This window comes from Armigeres subalbatus, chromosome 2 (assembly GCF_024139115.2).
Source record: "Armigeres subalbatus isolate Guangzhou_Male chromosome 2, GZ_Asu_2, whole genome shotgun sequence".
NCBI classification, from domain to species: Eukaryota; Metazoa; Arthropoda; class Insecta; order Diptera; family Culicidae; genus Armigeres; species Armigeres subalbatus.
The window spans coordinates 355164379-355178581 of NC_085140.1; the positions used below are offsets into that span (position 1 = coordinate 355164379).

Below are 14203 nucleotides of genomic sequence, written 5' to 3' on the forward strand. Positions count from 1 at the left end.
GAACCGGCTTCATAGTGCTGGGTAAGATGCGCCAACGCGTGATTGGGTGGCAGCCAATCAACGCAAGGATGAGCAAGCTGAGGATTAAAGGCCGTTTCTTCAACTATAGCATCATCAACGTGCACTGCCCACACGAAGGGAGACCCGACGACGAGAAAGAAGCGTTCTACGCACAACCAGGCTTGCCAAAAACTCCTCGGCGAGTAGAAAATGAGCAAGAGCAAGAGTTTTTTTGAGGAGCAGAAATAAGCATCAAAACTCACAACATTGTGCATCATTAAACCCGAGCTTGTGCGTCGCAAAACAAGAGCGAGTCTATCTGTTCATCTTTTTCTTGTGGTGCGTCACTCACTTACACTCACACTCAAAACAGCCTCCAAGATTTTTTCACATACAAAGCGTCGCTCCGGAGGCTCAGTGAGTGCTCTTTCGCCCGACGCCTCACTCACATGTGTTTTTATTTTGCTTTTCCTCACTCTGTGTATTTGTACCTCTGCTTTTTTACGCTTCCACTCTATTGTGAGGATGCAAAGGCAGCATATTGCTGATGATGATTTTATTTGACTCTAGCGAGTGTGAGGAGTTTTGTCAAGCCTGCGCACAACTGGAGCAGACATACGATGGATGCCCACTGCGGGACGTCAAAATCGTCATCGGTGACATGAACGCGCAGGTAGAAAGGGAGGAAATCTATAGACCGGTCATCGGACCGGATAGTCTGCACACCGTATCGAATGACAACGGCCAACGATGCATAAACTTCGCAGCCTCCCGCGGAATGGTAGTCCGAAGTACCTTCTTTCCCCGCAAAAATATCCACAAGGCCACATGGCAATCACCTAACCAAGAAACGGAACACCAAATCGACCACGTTCTAATCGACGGTAAATACTTCTCCGACATCACGAACGTCCGCACTTACCGCAGTGCGAATATTGGATCCGACCACTACCTCGTTGCAGTATGCCTGCGCTCAAAACTCTCGACGGTGTACAACACGCGCCGAAGTCGGACGCCGCGGCTTAATATTGGGCGGCTACAAGACAGTAGACTAGCCCAAGAATACGCGCAGCAGCTGGAAGTGGCACTCCTAACGGAAGAGCATCTAGGCGCAGCGTCTCTTGAAGATGGCTGGAGAGATATTCGATCCGCCATTGGTAGCAGCAACCGCTGCACTTGGCACGGTGCCCCCGGATCGGAGAAACGACTGGTATGACGGCGAATGTGAGCAGTTAGTAGAAGAGAAGAATGCAGCATGGGCGAGATTGCTGCAACACCGCACGAGGGCGAACGAGGCACGATATAAACAGGCGCGGAACAGACAAAACTTGATTTTCCGGAGGAAAAAGCGTCAGCAGGAAGATCGAGACCGTGAAGAGACGGAGCAACTGTACCGCGCTAATAACACACGAAAGTTCTATGAGAAGTTGAACCGTTCACGTAAGGGCCACGTGCCACAGCCTGATATGTGTAAGGGCATAAACGGGAACCTTCTTACGAACAAGCGTGAGGTGATCCAAAGGTGGCGGCAGCACTACGAAGAGCATCTGAATGGCGATGTGGCAGACGAAGATGGCGGTATGGTGATGGACCTGGGGGAACGCGCGCAGGACATAATTCTACCGGCTCCGGATCTCCAAGAAATCCAGGAGGAGATTGGCCGGCTGAAGAACAACAAAGCCCCTAGGGTTGACCAACTACCAGGAGAGCTATTTAAACACGGTGGTGAGGCACTGGCTAGAGCGCTGCACTGGGTCATTACCAAGATTTGGGAGGAGGAAGTTTTGCCGCAGGAGTGGATGGAAGGTGTCGTGTAGATGGGACTACAAAAAGGGCGATAAGCTGGATTGTAGCAACTAACGCGCAATCACATTGCTGAACGCCGCCTACAAGGTACTCTCCCAAGTTTTATGCCGTCGACTAGCACCAATTGCAAGGGAGTTCGTGGGGCAGTACCAGGCGGGTTTTATGGGCGAACGCTCCACCACGGACCAGGTGTTCGCCATTCGCCAAATAGAGTAGAGTGGGGCAAGAGTGCGCGTGGGGTAAGAGTACGTTTTCGAATTTTTGAAGTAATAAAAAAAGATAAACTAACAGCATTGCATCAGTTTGACAGGTATTCTGCCCAACTATTATCATGTGTAATTGTAAACGATTTGAATAAACATCAAGAAGGTATGGAGTTAGATAACTTTTTAGTCATTTTGCTAAAATAATTGGGTTTCCGCAACTAGTATTTCATTACCATATATACGTTCAATCAGGTGAACATTATACCATTTCGATAACCTATTGTATAGAGTACTTCATGGTACAGAACACCAATCCGGTTGGTTTTCCAAGAAGTCAAAACCATTACTTGAATATTTTTTTTGAATGTGGGGTAAAAGTACGCATGAACCGGTGGGGCAAAAGTACGCATATGAATTCTCAAGTTATGATGTCAAACCCGTATCTCCGGCCGAAAGACTTCTTCCAAAGCGTAAAGCTCCATAACTAAGAAAAAAAGGACAGAATTCGAAAATATCACAAGTTTTTAGGATAAGTTGAAGTAATTCGGTGTTAGAAAGGACTTAGCGATCAAAGCACTGAAGCGAAATAATGAAATTGCATAAGAACTTGTTGTACACCTAAACATAGTACGAAAACACAATTTCATCTAAATGATAATTTCATTTCATCAAAAGAAACATTCATAAATTACGCAACGTTTAGCTGGGAGGGGTTGCGAGATGTGTGACATTCCTTAGAATTTTTAGAGGATTTATACAAATAGTGTAAGATAGGGGGGAGGGGTGATGAAATAGCCAAATTTTACGTTACGTGATTGGTAGACTTTCTTTAAGCAAAATGCCTTTGTATACGCCACGTATATATAAAAAACAATGGTTTTTCGTATGAAGGTGCACATTTTTAGGACCCCCTCCCCCTTTAAGAGTTACGTGATCTTTAAACATTCCCTAATATATGCTCATTAAATATCAATTAAATGTTATTCACTCTTATTTGTGTTCATATATACTTAAAGCACATGATTGGATAAATGCGTACTCTTACCCCACCCGATGCGCACTTTTACCCCACCGGTGGGGTAAGAGTGCGTTTTTCACTTGTCTTGCAATAAGGGTTCTACTAAAACGAATCTCAATAATTTCAATATGTTTTCCACTGAGTAACATAAAGGAAGAGTATATGAATCATCGACACTGTTTTGATATGCAGAAGCTTGCTTCATAAGGGCCACATGATCGATTGAAAACTAAGTGCGTACTCTTGCCCCCTCTACTCTACTGCAGCTCTACTGCCGCGAATACAACGTGCCCACACATCATCTATTCATCGACTTCAAAGCCGCATATGATACAATCGATCGGGACCAGCTATGGCAGCTTATGCACGAAAACGGATTTCCAAATAAACTGACACGGTTGATCAAGGCGACGATGGATCGGGTGATGTGCGTTGTTCGAGTTTCAGGGGCATTCTCGAGTCCCTTCGAAACCCGCAGAGGGTTACGGCAAGATGATGGTCTTTCGTGTCTGATATTCAACATCGCTTTGGAAGGGGTAATACGAAGAGCAAGGATTAACACGAGTGGTACAATTTTCAATAAGTCCGTCCAGCTATTTGGCTTCGCCGACGACATAGATATTACGGCACGTAACTTTGAGAAGATGGATGAAGCCTACATCAGACTGAAGAGGGAAGCCAAACGGACTAGTCATCAACACGTCGAAGACGAAGTACATGATAGGAAGAGGTTCAAGAGAAGACAATGTGAGCCACCCACCGCGAGTTGGCATCGGTGGTGACGAAATCGAGGTGGTAGAAGAATTTGTGTACTTGGGCTCACTGGTGACTGCCGAAAATGATACCGCAGAGAAATTCAGAGACGTATAGTGGCTGGAAATCGTACATACTTTGGACTCCGCAAGATGCTCCGATCGAATAGAGTTCGCCGCCGTACCAAACTGACAATCTACAAAACGCTTAATAGACCGGTAGTCCTTTACGGACACAAGACCTGGACGATGCTCGTGGAGGACCAACGCGCACTCGGTGTTTTCGAAAGGATAGTGCTGCGTACCATCTATGGTGGGGTGCAGATGGCGGACGGTACGTGGAGGAGGCGAATGAACCACGAGTTGCATCAGCTGTTGGGAGAACCATCCATCGTTCATACCGCGAAAATCGGACGACTGCGGTGGGCCGGGCACGTAGTCAGAATGTCGGACAATAATCCGGTGAAAATGGTTCTCGACAACGATCCGATGGGTACAAGAAGGCGAGGTGCGCAGCGGGCAAGGTGGATCGATCAGGTGGAAGATGACTTGCGGACCCTCCGTAGACTGCGTGGCTGGCGACGTGTAGCCATGGACCGAGCCGAATGGAGAAGACTCTTATATACCGCACAGGCCACTTCGGCCTTAGTCTGAATAAATAATAATCTGGACAAATTTACAAGATAATATATTAAGTGGTTTTGTTATTCATATTGAAAAACTGATTTCAAAATAAAAATTAGTTATACTGGAAAAGCATTCACTGTAGGGATTTAATTATTTTGCTAAATTGGTTTGCCAAATAAGTCAACTGTCCTAATAGCACAAATGAAAAAAACATAGAAAACTGTGGCCTGTTTAATGTTAATAAATAAAAAATAATTATTGTCAAGATAATTAATGTGCTCCTTAACTTGAAACTCCTGAGCTGCAATGACTTGCCTACACCAATGCCAGATCTTATTAGAATGGAGACACTTTGGGCATGTATTCAAGCCGTCACAAAAGTTAATGTACCACAACAATCATAATTTGCGAGTCACCTACAGGTTTAGGTTTCCGACTGAATGAGGCTTTGGGTTAGACGAATTCCAGAGATCAATTGAACATTGTATGTATTATTCTACTTAGTAGATTAAATGTACTAGATAAAGCCTCATTCAAACTTACAAACTAATCAACCAACCTATTTATTAACCAAGAAAATAATGACACCATCATTTGAGGTAGATTTGAAATTTAATTCTGACGAGTTTCACTTTAACAACATTTATGAACTATCATAAAACGAGGTTAGTATTTCGCCACGTTGTATCGCTTTATAGATACGTTTTTCCTCCTTTACTGTACTGCCCATGATTTCATAGTTGACGTAACAACCATTGCATCTTCGCATGTCTTTCGAATATTTTGAGGACAAACATTGTAAATTTAAAATATTTCAACCCGTAGACACTTGAATGAGGTTTGGAACATGAAACGAATTGATGTTGTAGCGATTGAAACGTGCAATATCCGCTGAAATTTTGAATGGTAATTGATTTTTTTTTATTGCGATTAGTCATCGGCATGCCAAAATTATGATCGGCGGCGCGCCGACCCAAAATCGTCGACGGCATCGCACAGGTCTAATTTAAACCTCGTATCTAAATACATATAGAATAGCATAGATAAAAAGAATCATTCAAATCGTTGGCATTGCAAACACTCAGAGCACGAATGTCAAATATATTCTTAATCCCCATCACGAAAAGAAACAAAACAGAAATACTTCAATATTTCACATATAGATGAGCCAGCCTAGGGCTGAAAATCTCTTTAATAAGGATACACTCCCGGCCATAAGTTTGGGTTCACACTCAAAAAATATAGGCAGAAGTTTTTGGTCGTATTTTCGCCGTCTTACATCCGATTTCGATACGAAGAAGCTCGATACGAAGAATATGAGTAGATCTTGCATCGTAGGTATTTTAAACTAACAATTTTCAATTTTTTATGTACTAAAATATTACATTAAGATACACATTTTTCTTATATTTATGTTGTAAAAATATGTGGATTTTTCTCAAAATTGAGCCCACGAAATTTCGAAATAAAAAGTGAAATGGAACCCAATTTTAATCATATTTGTGGGACATTGATGATTTTTCGGCGGAAAAATTTTGTTTTATTTTTAACTATATGGTGAACCGGTCATAAGTTTGGGTTCACTCTCCTGATATGCAATTAAATTCAATTTTAGCCGAATACTGTCTGAAGTACAGTTCTTGATGTTTTGTTTGGAAACTCACTTTTTTCAATGTATATTTTGCCTGAATTTATGCTGGAAAGAAGGATGAACCCAAAGTTTTGGCCGATGCATACCATGCACTTGAGTAAACATTTCGATTTTTAAAAATAAAACAAAATTTTTCCGCCGAAAATCATCAATGTCCCTCAAAGATTGTTGATATTGGGCTTCATTTCACTTTTTATTTCGAAATTTTGTGGGCTCAATTTTGAGAAAAATCAACACATTTTACAACATAAATATAAGAAAAATGAGTATCTTAATTTAATATTTTAGAACATAAAAGTTTAAAAATTGTTAGTTGAAAATACCTACGATGCAAGATCTACTTATATTCTTTGTATCGAGCTAAAAATACTTGAAATCGGATGTAAGACGGCAAAAATACGACCAAAAACTTTTGCCTATATTTTTCGATGGTAAGCCCAAACTTTTGGCCGAGAGTGTTTAAAGAAAAATCACATTTTGAATTGATAAAAGATTGGCATTGCCAGCTTTTTGGAATAATATGAACAGCATAAATTCTGTACTCACCATGATATTCCTCCAGGTCCAACCGCTTCAGCCATTCCAAAACATCCATATGAAGGCAGGAGGTGATAACCATTGGCGCATTTTTCCTCCGTCGATTCAGCGATCCAAACTTGTGACTCCAGGAAATACCTTCGAATGGAGAAAGCAGACTCTGAGATCCGAACGTCGTTGAACGAGACATAGATGCTTTTCGAGATCGATAGGTTTTGCACACTTTCTTCCTCTATTGTCTAAACTTTATTATTGCCTGAACTAGTTCAATCATAAACCACACTGATGATATGTAGATCCTTAGAAGTCGTCACCACATATCGTTTAAAGTCAACCCACAGAAACTTCATAGCCACACGCGATCATCCACCGAACACAGACGGAACGAAACTGTAATTCTCAGCAGTTCTCGATTCTTGAGGTCCGAGTCAAGTTGATCCACCGACCAGAGTCGTAAAAAAAGCAGGTATGCAATTGAAAGAAAAAACATATATGCAACAGTTCGTGGACTTTGGCGCGTATATTACTAATGCAGTTGAGGTGCACCGCGCGACACGACGTGATACTGCGGCACCGCGATCGAGAAAACGAATATAGGTGGGTACAGATTATTCGCAAAGCTTGGTAGCCCTTTCTCCTCAATCACTGTGCGTTGTGTATGCACGCTTGTTTTTATTTACACACATGGAATAAACTATTTTAGGCTTGCCAAAGAAGGGACGATTTTCCCCCAGTTTGACATTGAAAAATTGGATCTGATGAAATCTCGCTTAACTATTCAAAAGGACCTAACATTTTTTTCATGAATTAATTTGAGTACTGCAATCAAAAGCTTATTTTAGAATTTAATTAATTCATGAAAAAAATGTTACTTAGGTCCTTTTGAAAAGTTAAGCGAGAAATGTGGGTACAAATATGTCGTTACACCAAATTGTGCCTGATGTATGCTTTTCTGCTCATAATTTCATATATAACGTAAGAGCTATTGCAAATAAGGATTGACACATTAATCGTATCGATGTTGTAACTGTTAAATTAGTCTCACAAGCCCATAGTAAGTCAAAGTCATTTAACTTTTTAATGACTTTTACGTTACCTGGTGAGTTTTGTTTATTCGTCTTTTTAAATCCTTCTCCCTGTGCAAGAACAGCTGATCTGGTCATAATGGAGTAGCAACTACGAGCAGTCAATCAAGCTCAAGCTCAAGCTTCGTCTTTTTAAATCCTTCATAATGACAACTTTGCATAAAAATAACGTATCCTTTCCGATAAGAACTTTATCAATATAATCATTAAGATCGGTAAATCTGTTCGTCTAAATCACGACCGTACCCCTCACAGTCTGTTTCCAGATTACTGTACCGTCCATAAATAAATGAGCGTTTTCGCGGATTCTTCGCAAGTACGACTGATTCAATTTTTTATCAAGTCTCGATCATTTTATTCGAGAAAAAAGTAAAAATTTAAACGAATAAAACTTTGAATCAGGGATTCAGGAATGTTTCGATTCGTATGAAATAAACTATTTGGGTGTGAATAAACTTTAGCGTATGGCTATAAATATTGCTCTAATTTGCTCTCACACAGACACAACTCACTCAGGTGAGCGAAAGGTCTCTTGTTCTACAATGCGTGTGCCGGCTTATCAAATCAAAGATTTGTGATAAGGTTGAAACATAATCACGAAACAAACGTGGGATTCATGGAAGCACATTAGAGTAACTGGGTTATATTTGATATAACAACCGAATTGCGTATTTTTTCTTGTCTACTATTAATCGATTAAATTAATCTCGAAATCTCTGTTAGTTTTCATATAATCACATTTTTGGATTTGGGTTGAGTAATTCAATCACTGCGACCACTTCTTGTGGATCTGTTGTGATAACTGTATGTGCATTGTGCTATTCTGACGATCAACAAGCCAAATTCTAGTAGTTGAATGAATCAGCCCACGCCAAATGCGAGATACTTGAAATAATCGTCCAGCTATCGTTAACCTGTGGAGAGAGGACATTACATCGTCAACTACCGTTGCAAATGATATCATCTTAAATATCAATAGGTACGGCAGATCTGACTGAACGCGGTAATGATTATGACTGTATCGATTAATGCAAGCAATACTCCCGCGGAGCCCGTTTCACCTGGTGAGCTGATAGCCTGCTCAACATACCTTAACAAACTCAGGTGGAGGGATGATGTTCGCCAATCAAATGAACGGAGCCTACTTAGACCAATGTCGAAAAACAGTAAAGCTTCAATAGGATAGTAAATATATGTCGCTGAAAAGAAGATTTCTGCGAATAAAACTGGTAGCAGTGGGTAGTGGGTTTTACAATGCCAAGACAGAAAAAATACATCCAGAGCAATTTGTCATCACCGGTGGGTTTAATCACATATGGCCGGTTGAATCATTATTTGATAGGATTGAATGTCGGAATCCTTTGTAGACCACTGGCGGTGAATTGGCAGTAAAATTATTGCCCCAGAATAGGACTGCTTTACGGATTAGCACTTGGCAAGGGGCCGAGCTTTCAGAATTTATAGGTTCATATCACTCGAAAGGTTATATTTATATAGATCAACTGATTTGCACTTCGAACGGTGGCGAATATGGATTGAATACAAATTTAGATATCTAGATAACTTCCCCTCGGATATGTGATTTTGACACGATGAATGGGCTTACGCCATTAGCACTGAGACGGCAACCAAAGAAATATCCTATCTTGGTGATATCACATGTTGACTTTTTTGTTTGGTATTGATGTACTGATCTTACGCATGTGATCTATCTGATCTCTCCTGTACTTCAGTACCCTCACCTAGTTAAAGTGCTGTATTAATAGTTTAAAAAAAGGAAAGTCTACGTAGGCTCTTCCCCTTTCAAGAATATCTATCAAACTTGTAAATATGATGTTTTTAAGCTAGCTCAGCGGTTCTCAACCTGGGGTACATGTATGGTCTCTGGGGGTACCTGAGACAAAGATGCGTAATGGTGGATGTTAAATTATAATTGCAAAAAATCTAATTTTGTGATTAACATCGAAATTTTAAAGGACTAGTACTCCTTTATTCAGTATATGTTGTTCATTTGACTACCAGAGAGAATGGAATCTTTTTATTCGATTGAGGAAATTTGTCGATCTGAATAACGACCACAATCCTATTGTTTGTGTTCCGGAGAGATTCTAGAATCGCTGTTCAAAAGCCTATGGCCAATATGTATTACGCCCATATGTATTGAAAATTTATTTTCAAACGTAATAAGCATTTTTACTAAATCATAATTGCTACTTTGTAATTGGCACAAACTTTTGCTCAGAGTTTGAAACAGATTCAATAGCATGCATTACATCCTTAAGACCAAAAGGAACTAGCTACGGGACTGCTTGTGACAAACCAGGCGTAGATTTTAATATATTATTAGAGAGGATTGCGGTGCGAGTTTTCTTCAATATTAAAACATCGTCCCATTTGGCCACATGGATGACGGTTTTCAAAAAGTCCACAGTAGCCCAAGCCCAAGAGTTCCTCAGAGCCTGCACACTAATTACGAATTCTACTAGCCACATCGGTTTGTGAAGGCAAAACAATAAGTAATCGATGTACAGGAAAAAGACAAAAAGGCTGATTATCCGATTTTGATGAAGCTGGAATATTCGAACGCAGGAATTCCTCTAGTCCGAATATGGGCTCGAATATCAAAACTTGTGATTTTGCGAGAGACTGATTACAGAAACATTTTTGAGAACGGATTTTCGACCTGTAGCTACCGTTGGTCGAAAAACTAGTTCTAGATTCTTGGTAAATCATAAATTAGTATGAAGTCACAAACGTCACAAACAATGATATGCAAAAAAAATGCATTTTTAAAATATCCTCGAAAAACCCGGAAAATCTCTCGATGATTTGGGTAAAGGATAGAAAACTAGAAAAAAATTCTACGTCCAATGGTTTCGGAATTTTAAATTCGGTTTGGATTATTTTAAGCATTGAGTTTCGTCAAATTTTTGGATATTTCAACTTTTATGTTCAACCCCTGTACAATTGTACATACTTGACTTTTCTAGGCAAAATGACTAGCCCAAAACGAGTCTAATCTCGAAACCAGTCAACTTCAGCATGATCGGCTTTATGGCAATGTATAATTTTGCTGCATTATAATCTCTGTTTCTTAATTGAAATTCCAAGATCCTCAATTCTCAAAAGTTCTATCAAAAACTTCTATCTAATTTCTGAGAACAGGAAATCAAATTTCTTAGCAACTGACATCAAGTAATAACCTTTAATATCTTAGAATTTCCATCAGAATTGTAATGTTTTACTCATAATTCTACATTTTAAAAATATTCAGAAATATTCATACCTTGAACTAATAAAAAGGTCACAATTCAATATCCAATATCCTCCAAACGCTTCCAATAACATATGTACCTAATATATAATAAAAATCGTGTACGTATTTATGTATGATGTATATATGTATGTGTGTATATGAGTGTGTATGTGTGTTTATATCTGTACACTGATAGACAAAAGTATTCGTCATGTTTTAATAGAGTTTACTATGTTATACGCATTATAGGGCAGCAGGGACTATGTCCAAGGGCTTGACGATCCCTCCCCAGGCCATCTGCGAGTTGTGGCGCCTGCCTAGGATGTGGTGGGGTTTGACAGTGGGCCCTGTTAAACCTCTATAAAAAGCTGCATGTATCCGCAAGTAGGCTCCGCCAAAGCGACCGTGTGCCGCTCAAAGCGCACAAGCCCAAGTCCTGGTGTTAGGTGGGACGCTAAACAGCCCTGACACGACGGCCCTCCGACGAGACAGGAGGTTTGCGCAGGCCCAATAAGCCGCCTTTAAAAACAACTATTACGAACAACATAGAAGATAATACGACTCGATACAATCGGCAACGACCTAGGCGACGAATAAAGGATCACGATTGGAAGCTTGGAACATGGAACTGCAAGTCGCTAGGCTTCGCAGGTTGCGACAGGATAATCTACGATGAATTACATCCCGCAACTTCGATGTCGTAGCGCTGCAGGAAATCTGCTGGACAGGACAGAAAGTGTGGAAAAGCGGGCATCGAGCGGCTACCTTCTACCAAAGCTGTGGCACCACCAACGAGCTGGGAACCGGCTTCATAGTGCTGGGAAAGATGCGCCAACGCGTGATTGGGTGGCAGCCAATCAACGCAAGGATGTGCAAGCTGAGGATAAAAGGCCGTTTCTTCAACTATAGCATCATCAACGTGCACTGCCCACACGAAGGGAGAACCGACGACGAGAAATAAGCGTTCTATGCGCAGCTGAAGCAGACATACGATGGATGCCCACTGCGGGACGTCAAAATCGTCATCGGTGACATGAACGCTCAGGTAGGAAGGGAGGAAATGTATAGACCGGTCATCGGACCGGATAGTCTGCATACCGTATCGAACGACAACGGCCAACGATGCATAAACTTTGCAGCTTCCCGCGGAATGGTAGTCCGAAGCACTTTCTTCCCCCGCAAGAATATCCACAAGGCCACATGGAAATCACCTAATCAAGTAACGGAAAACCAAATCGACCACGTTCTAATCGACGGTAAATTCTTCTCCGACATCACGAACGTACGCACTTACCGCAGTGCGAATATTGAATCCGACCACTACCTCGTCGCAGTATGTCTGCGCTCAAAACTCTCGACGGTGATCAACACGCGTCGGAGTCGTCCGCCGCGGCTTAACATTGGACGGCTACAAGACGATAGACTAGCCCAAGACTACGCGCAGCAGCTGGAAGTGGCACTCCCAACGGAAGAGCAGCTAGGCGCAGCATCTCTTGAAGATGGCTGGAGAGATATTCGATCCGCCATTGGAAGCACCGCAACCGCTGCACTAGGCACGGTGGCTCCGGATCAGAGAAACGACTGGTATGACGGCGAATGTGAGCAGTTAGTTGAGGAGAAGAATGCAGCATGGGCGAGATTGCTGCAACACCGCACGAGGGCGAACGAGGCACGATACAAACGGGCGCGGAACAGACAAAACTCGATTTTCCGGAGGAAAAAGCGCCAGCAGGAAGATCGAGACCGTGAAGAGACGGAGGAACTGTACCGCGCTAATAACGCACGAAAGTTCTATGAGAAGTTGAACCGTTCACGTAAGGGCCACGTGCCACAGCCCGATATGTGTAAGGACATAAACGGGAACCTTCTTACGAACGAGCGTGAGGTGATCCAAAGGTGGCGGCAGCACTACGAAGAGCACCTGAATGGCGATATGGCAGACAACGGTGGCGGTATGGTAATGGACCAAGGAGCATGCGCGCAGGACATGCGACTTCCGACTCCGGCTCTCCAGGTAATCCAGGAGGAGATCGGCCGGCTGAAAACAACAAAGCCCCTGGAGTTGACCAACTACCAGGAGAGCTGTTTAAACACGGTGATGAGGCACTGGGTGATTACGAAGGTTTGGGAAGATGAGGTTCTGCCGCAGGAGTGGATGGAAGGGGTCGTGTATCCCATCTACAAAAAGGGCGATAAGCTGGATTGTAGCAACTACCGCGCAATCACATTTCTGAACGCCGCCTACAAGGTACTCTCCCAAATTTTATGCCGCCGACTAACACCAATTTCAAGGGAGTTCGTGGGGCAGTACCAGGCGGGATTTATGGGTGAACGCTCTACCACAGACCAGGTGTTCGCCATACGTCAGGTATTGCAGAAATGCCGCGAATACAACGTGCCCACACATCATCTTTTCATCGACTTCAAAGCCGCATATGATACAATCGATCGGGACCAGCTATGGCAGCTAATGCAAGAAAACGGATTTCCGGATAAACTGATACGGTTGATCAAGGCGACGATGGATCGGGTGATGTGCGTAGTTCGAGTTTCAGGGGCATTCTCGAGTCCCTTCGAAACCCGTAGAGGGTTACGGCAAGGTGATGGTCTTTCGTGCCTGCTATTCAACATCGCTTTGGAGGAAGTATGTAATACGAAGGGCAAGGATTGACACGAGTGGTACAATTTTCACGAAGTCCGTTCAGCTATTTGGTTTCGCCGACGACATTGATATTATGGCACGTAACTTTGACAAGATGGAGGAAGCCTACATCAGACTGAAAAGGAAAGCTAAACGGATTGGACTAGTCATCAACACGTCGAAGACGAAGTACATGATAGGAAGAGGCTCAAGAGAGGTCAAGCCACCCACCACGAGTTTCTATCGGTGGTGACGAAATCGAGATGGTTGAAGAATTCGTGTACTTGGGCTCACAGGTGACCGCCGATAACGATACCAGCAGAGAAATTCGGAGGCGCATAGTGGCTGGACTCCGCAAGACGCTTCGATCGAATAGAGTTCGCCGCCGTACCAAACTGACTATCTACAAAACGCTTATTAGACCGGTAGTTCTCTACGGACACGAGACCTGGACGATGCTCGTGGAGGACCAACGCGCACTGGGAGTTTTCGAAAGGAAAGTGTTGCGTACCATCTATGGTGGGTTGCAGATGGCGGACGGTACGTGGAGGAGGCGAATGAACCACGAGTTGCATCAGCTGTTGGGAGAACCATCCATCGTTCACACCGCGAAAATCGGAAGAC

General features: G+C 42.5%; 1 protein-coding gene across 13 annotated transcripts in view; it reads right to left on the reverse strand.

Annotated features, from left to right (window-relative positions):
• LOC134212939 (breast cancer anti-estrogen resistance protein 3 homolog) overlaps positions 1–14203 on the reverse strand; it is a 234339-nt gene that overhangs the window by 188880 nt on the left and 31256 nt on the right. For 9 of the 13 annotated variants that reach the window (XM_062691299.1, XM_062691308.1, XM_062691304.1 and 6 more), the window contains exon 3: positions 6607–6735. The exons of 1 other annotated variant lie outside the window; for it this stretch is intronic. In XM_062691299.1, coding sequence (XP_062547283.1) covers positions 6607–6735 — 129 coding nt within the window. Of the gene's footprint in view, positions 1–6606; positions 7163–14203 lie in introns of those variants that run through there. 3 more of the 13 variants (XM_062691297.1, XM_062691296.1, XM_062691298.1) reach the window with 3 other exon arrangements.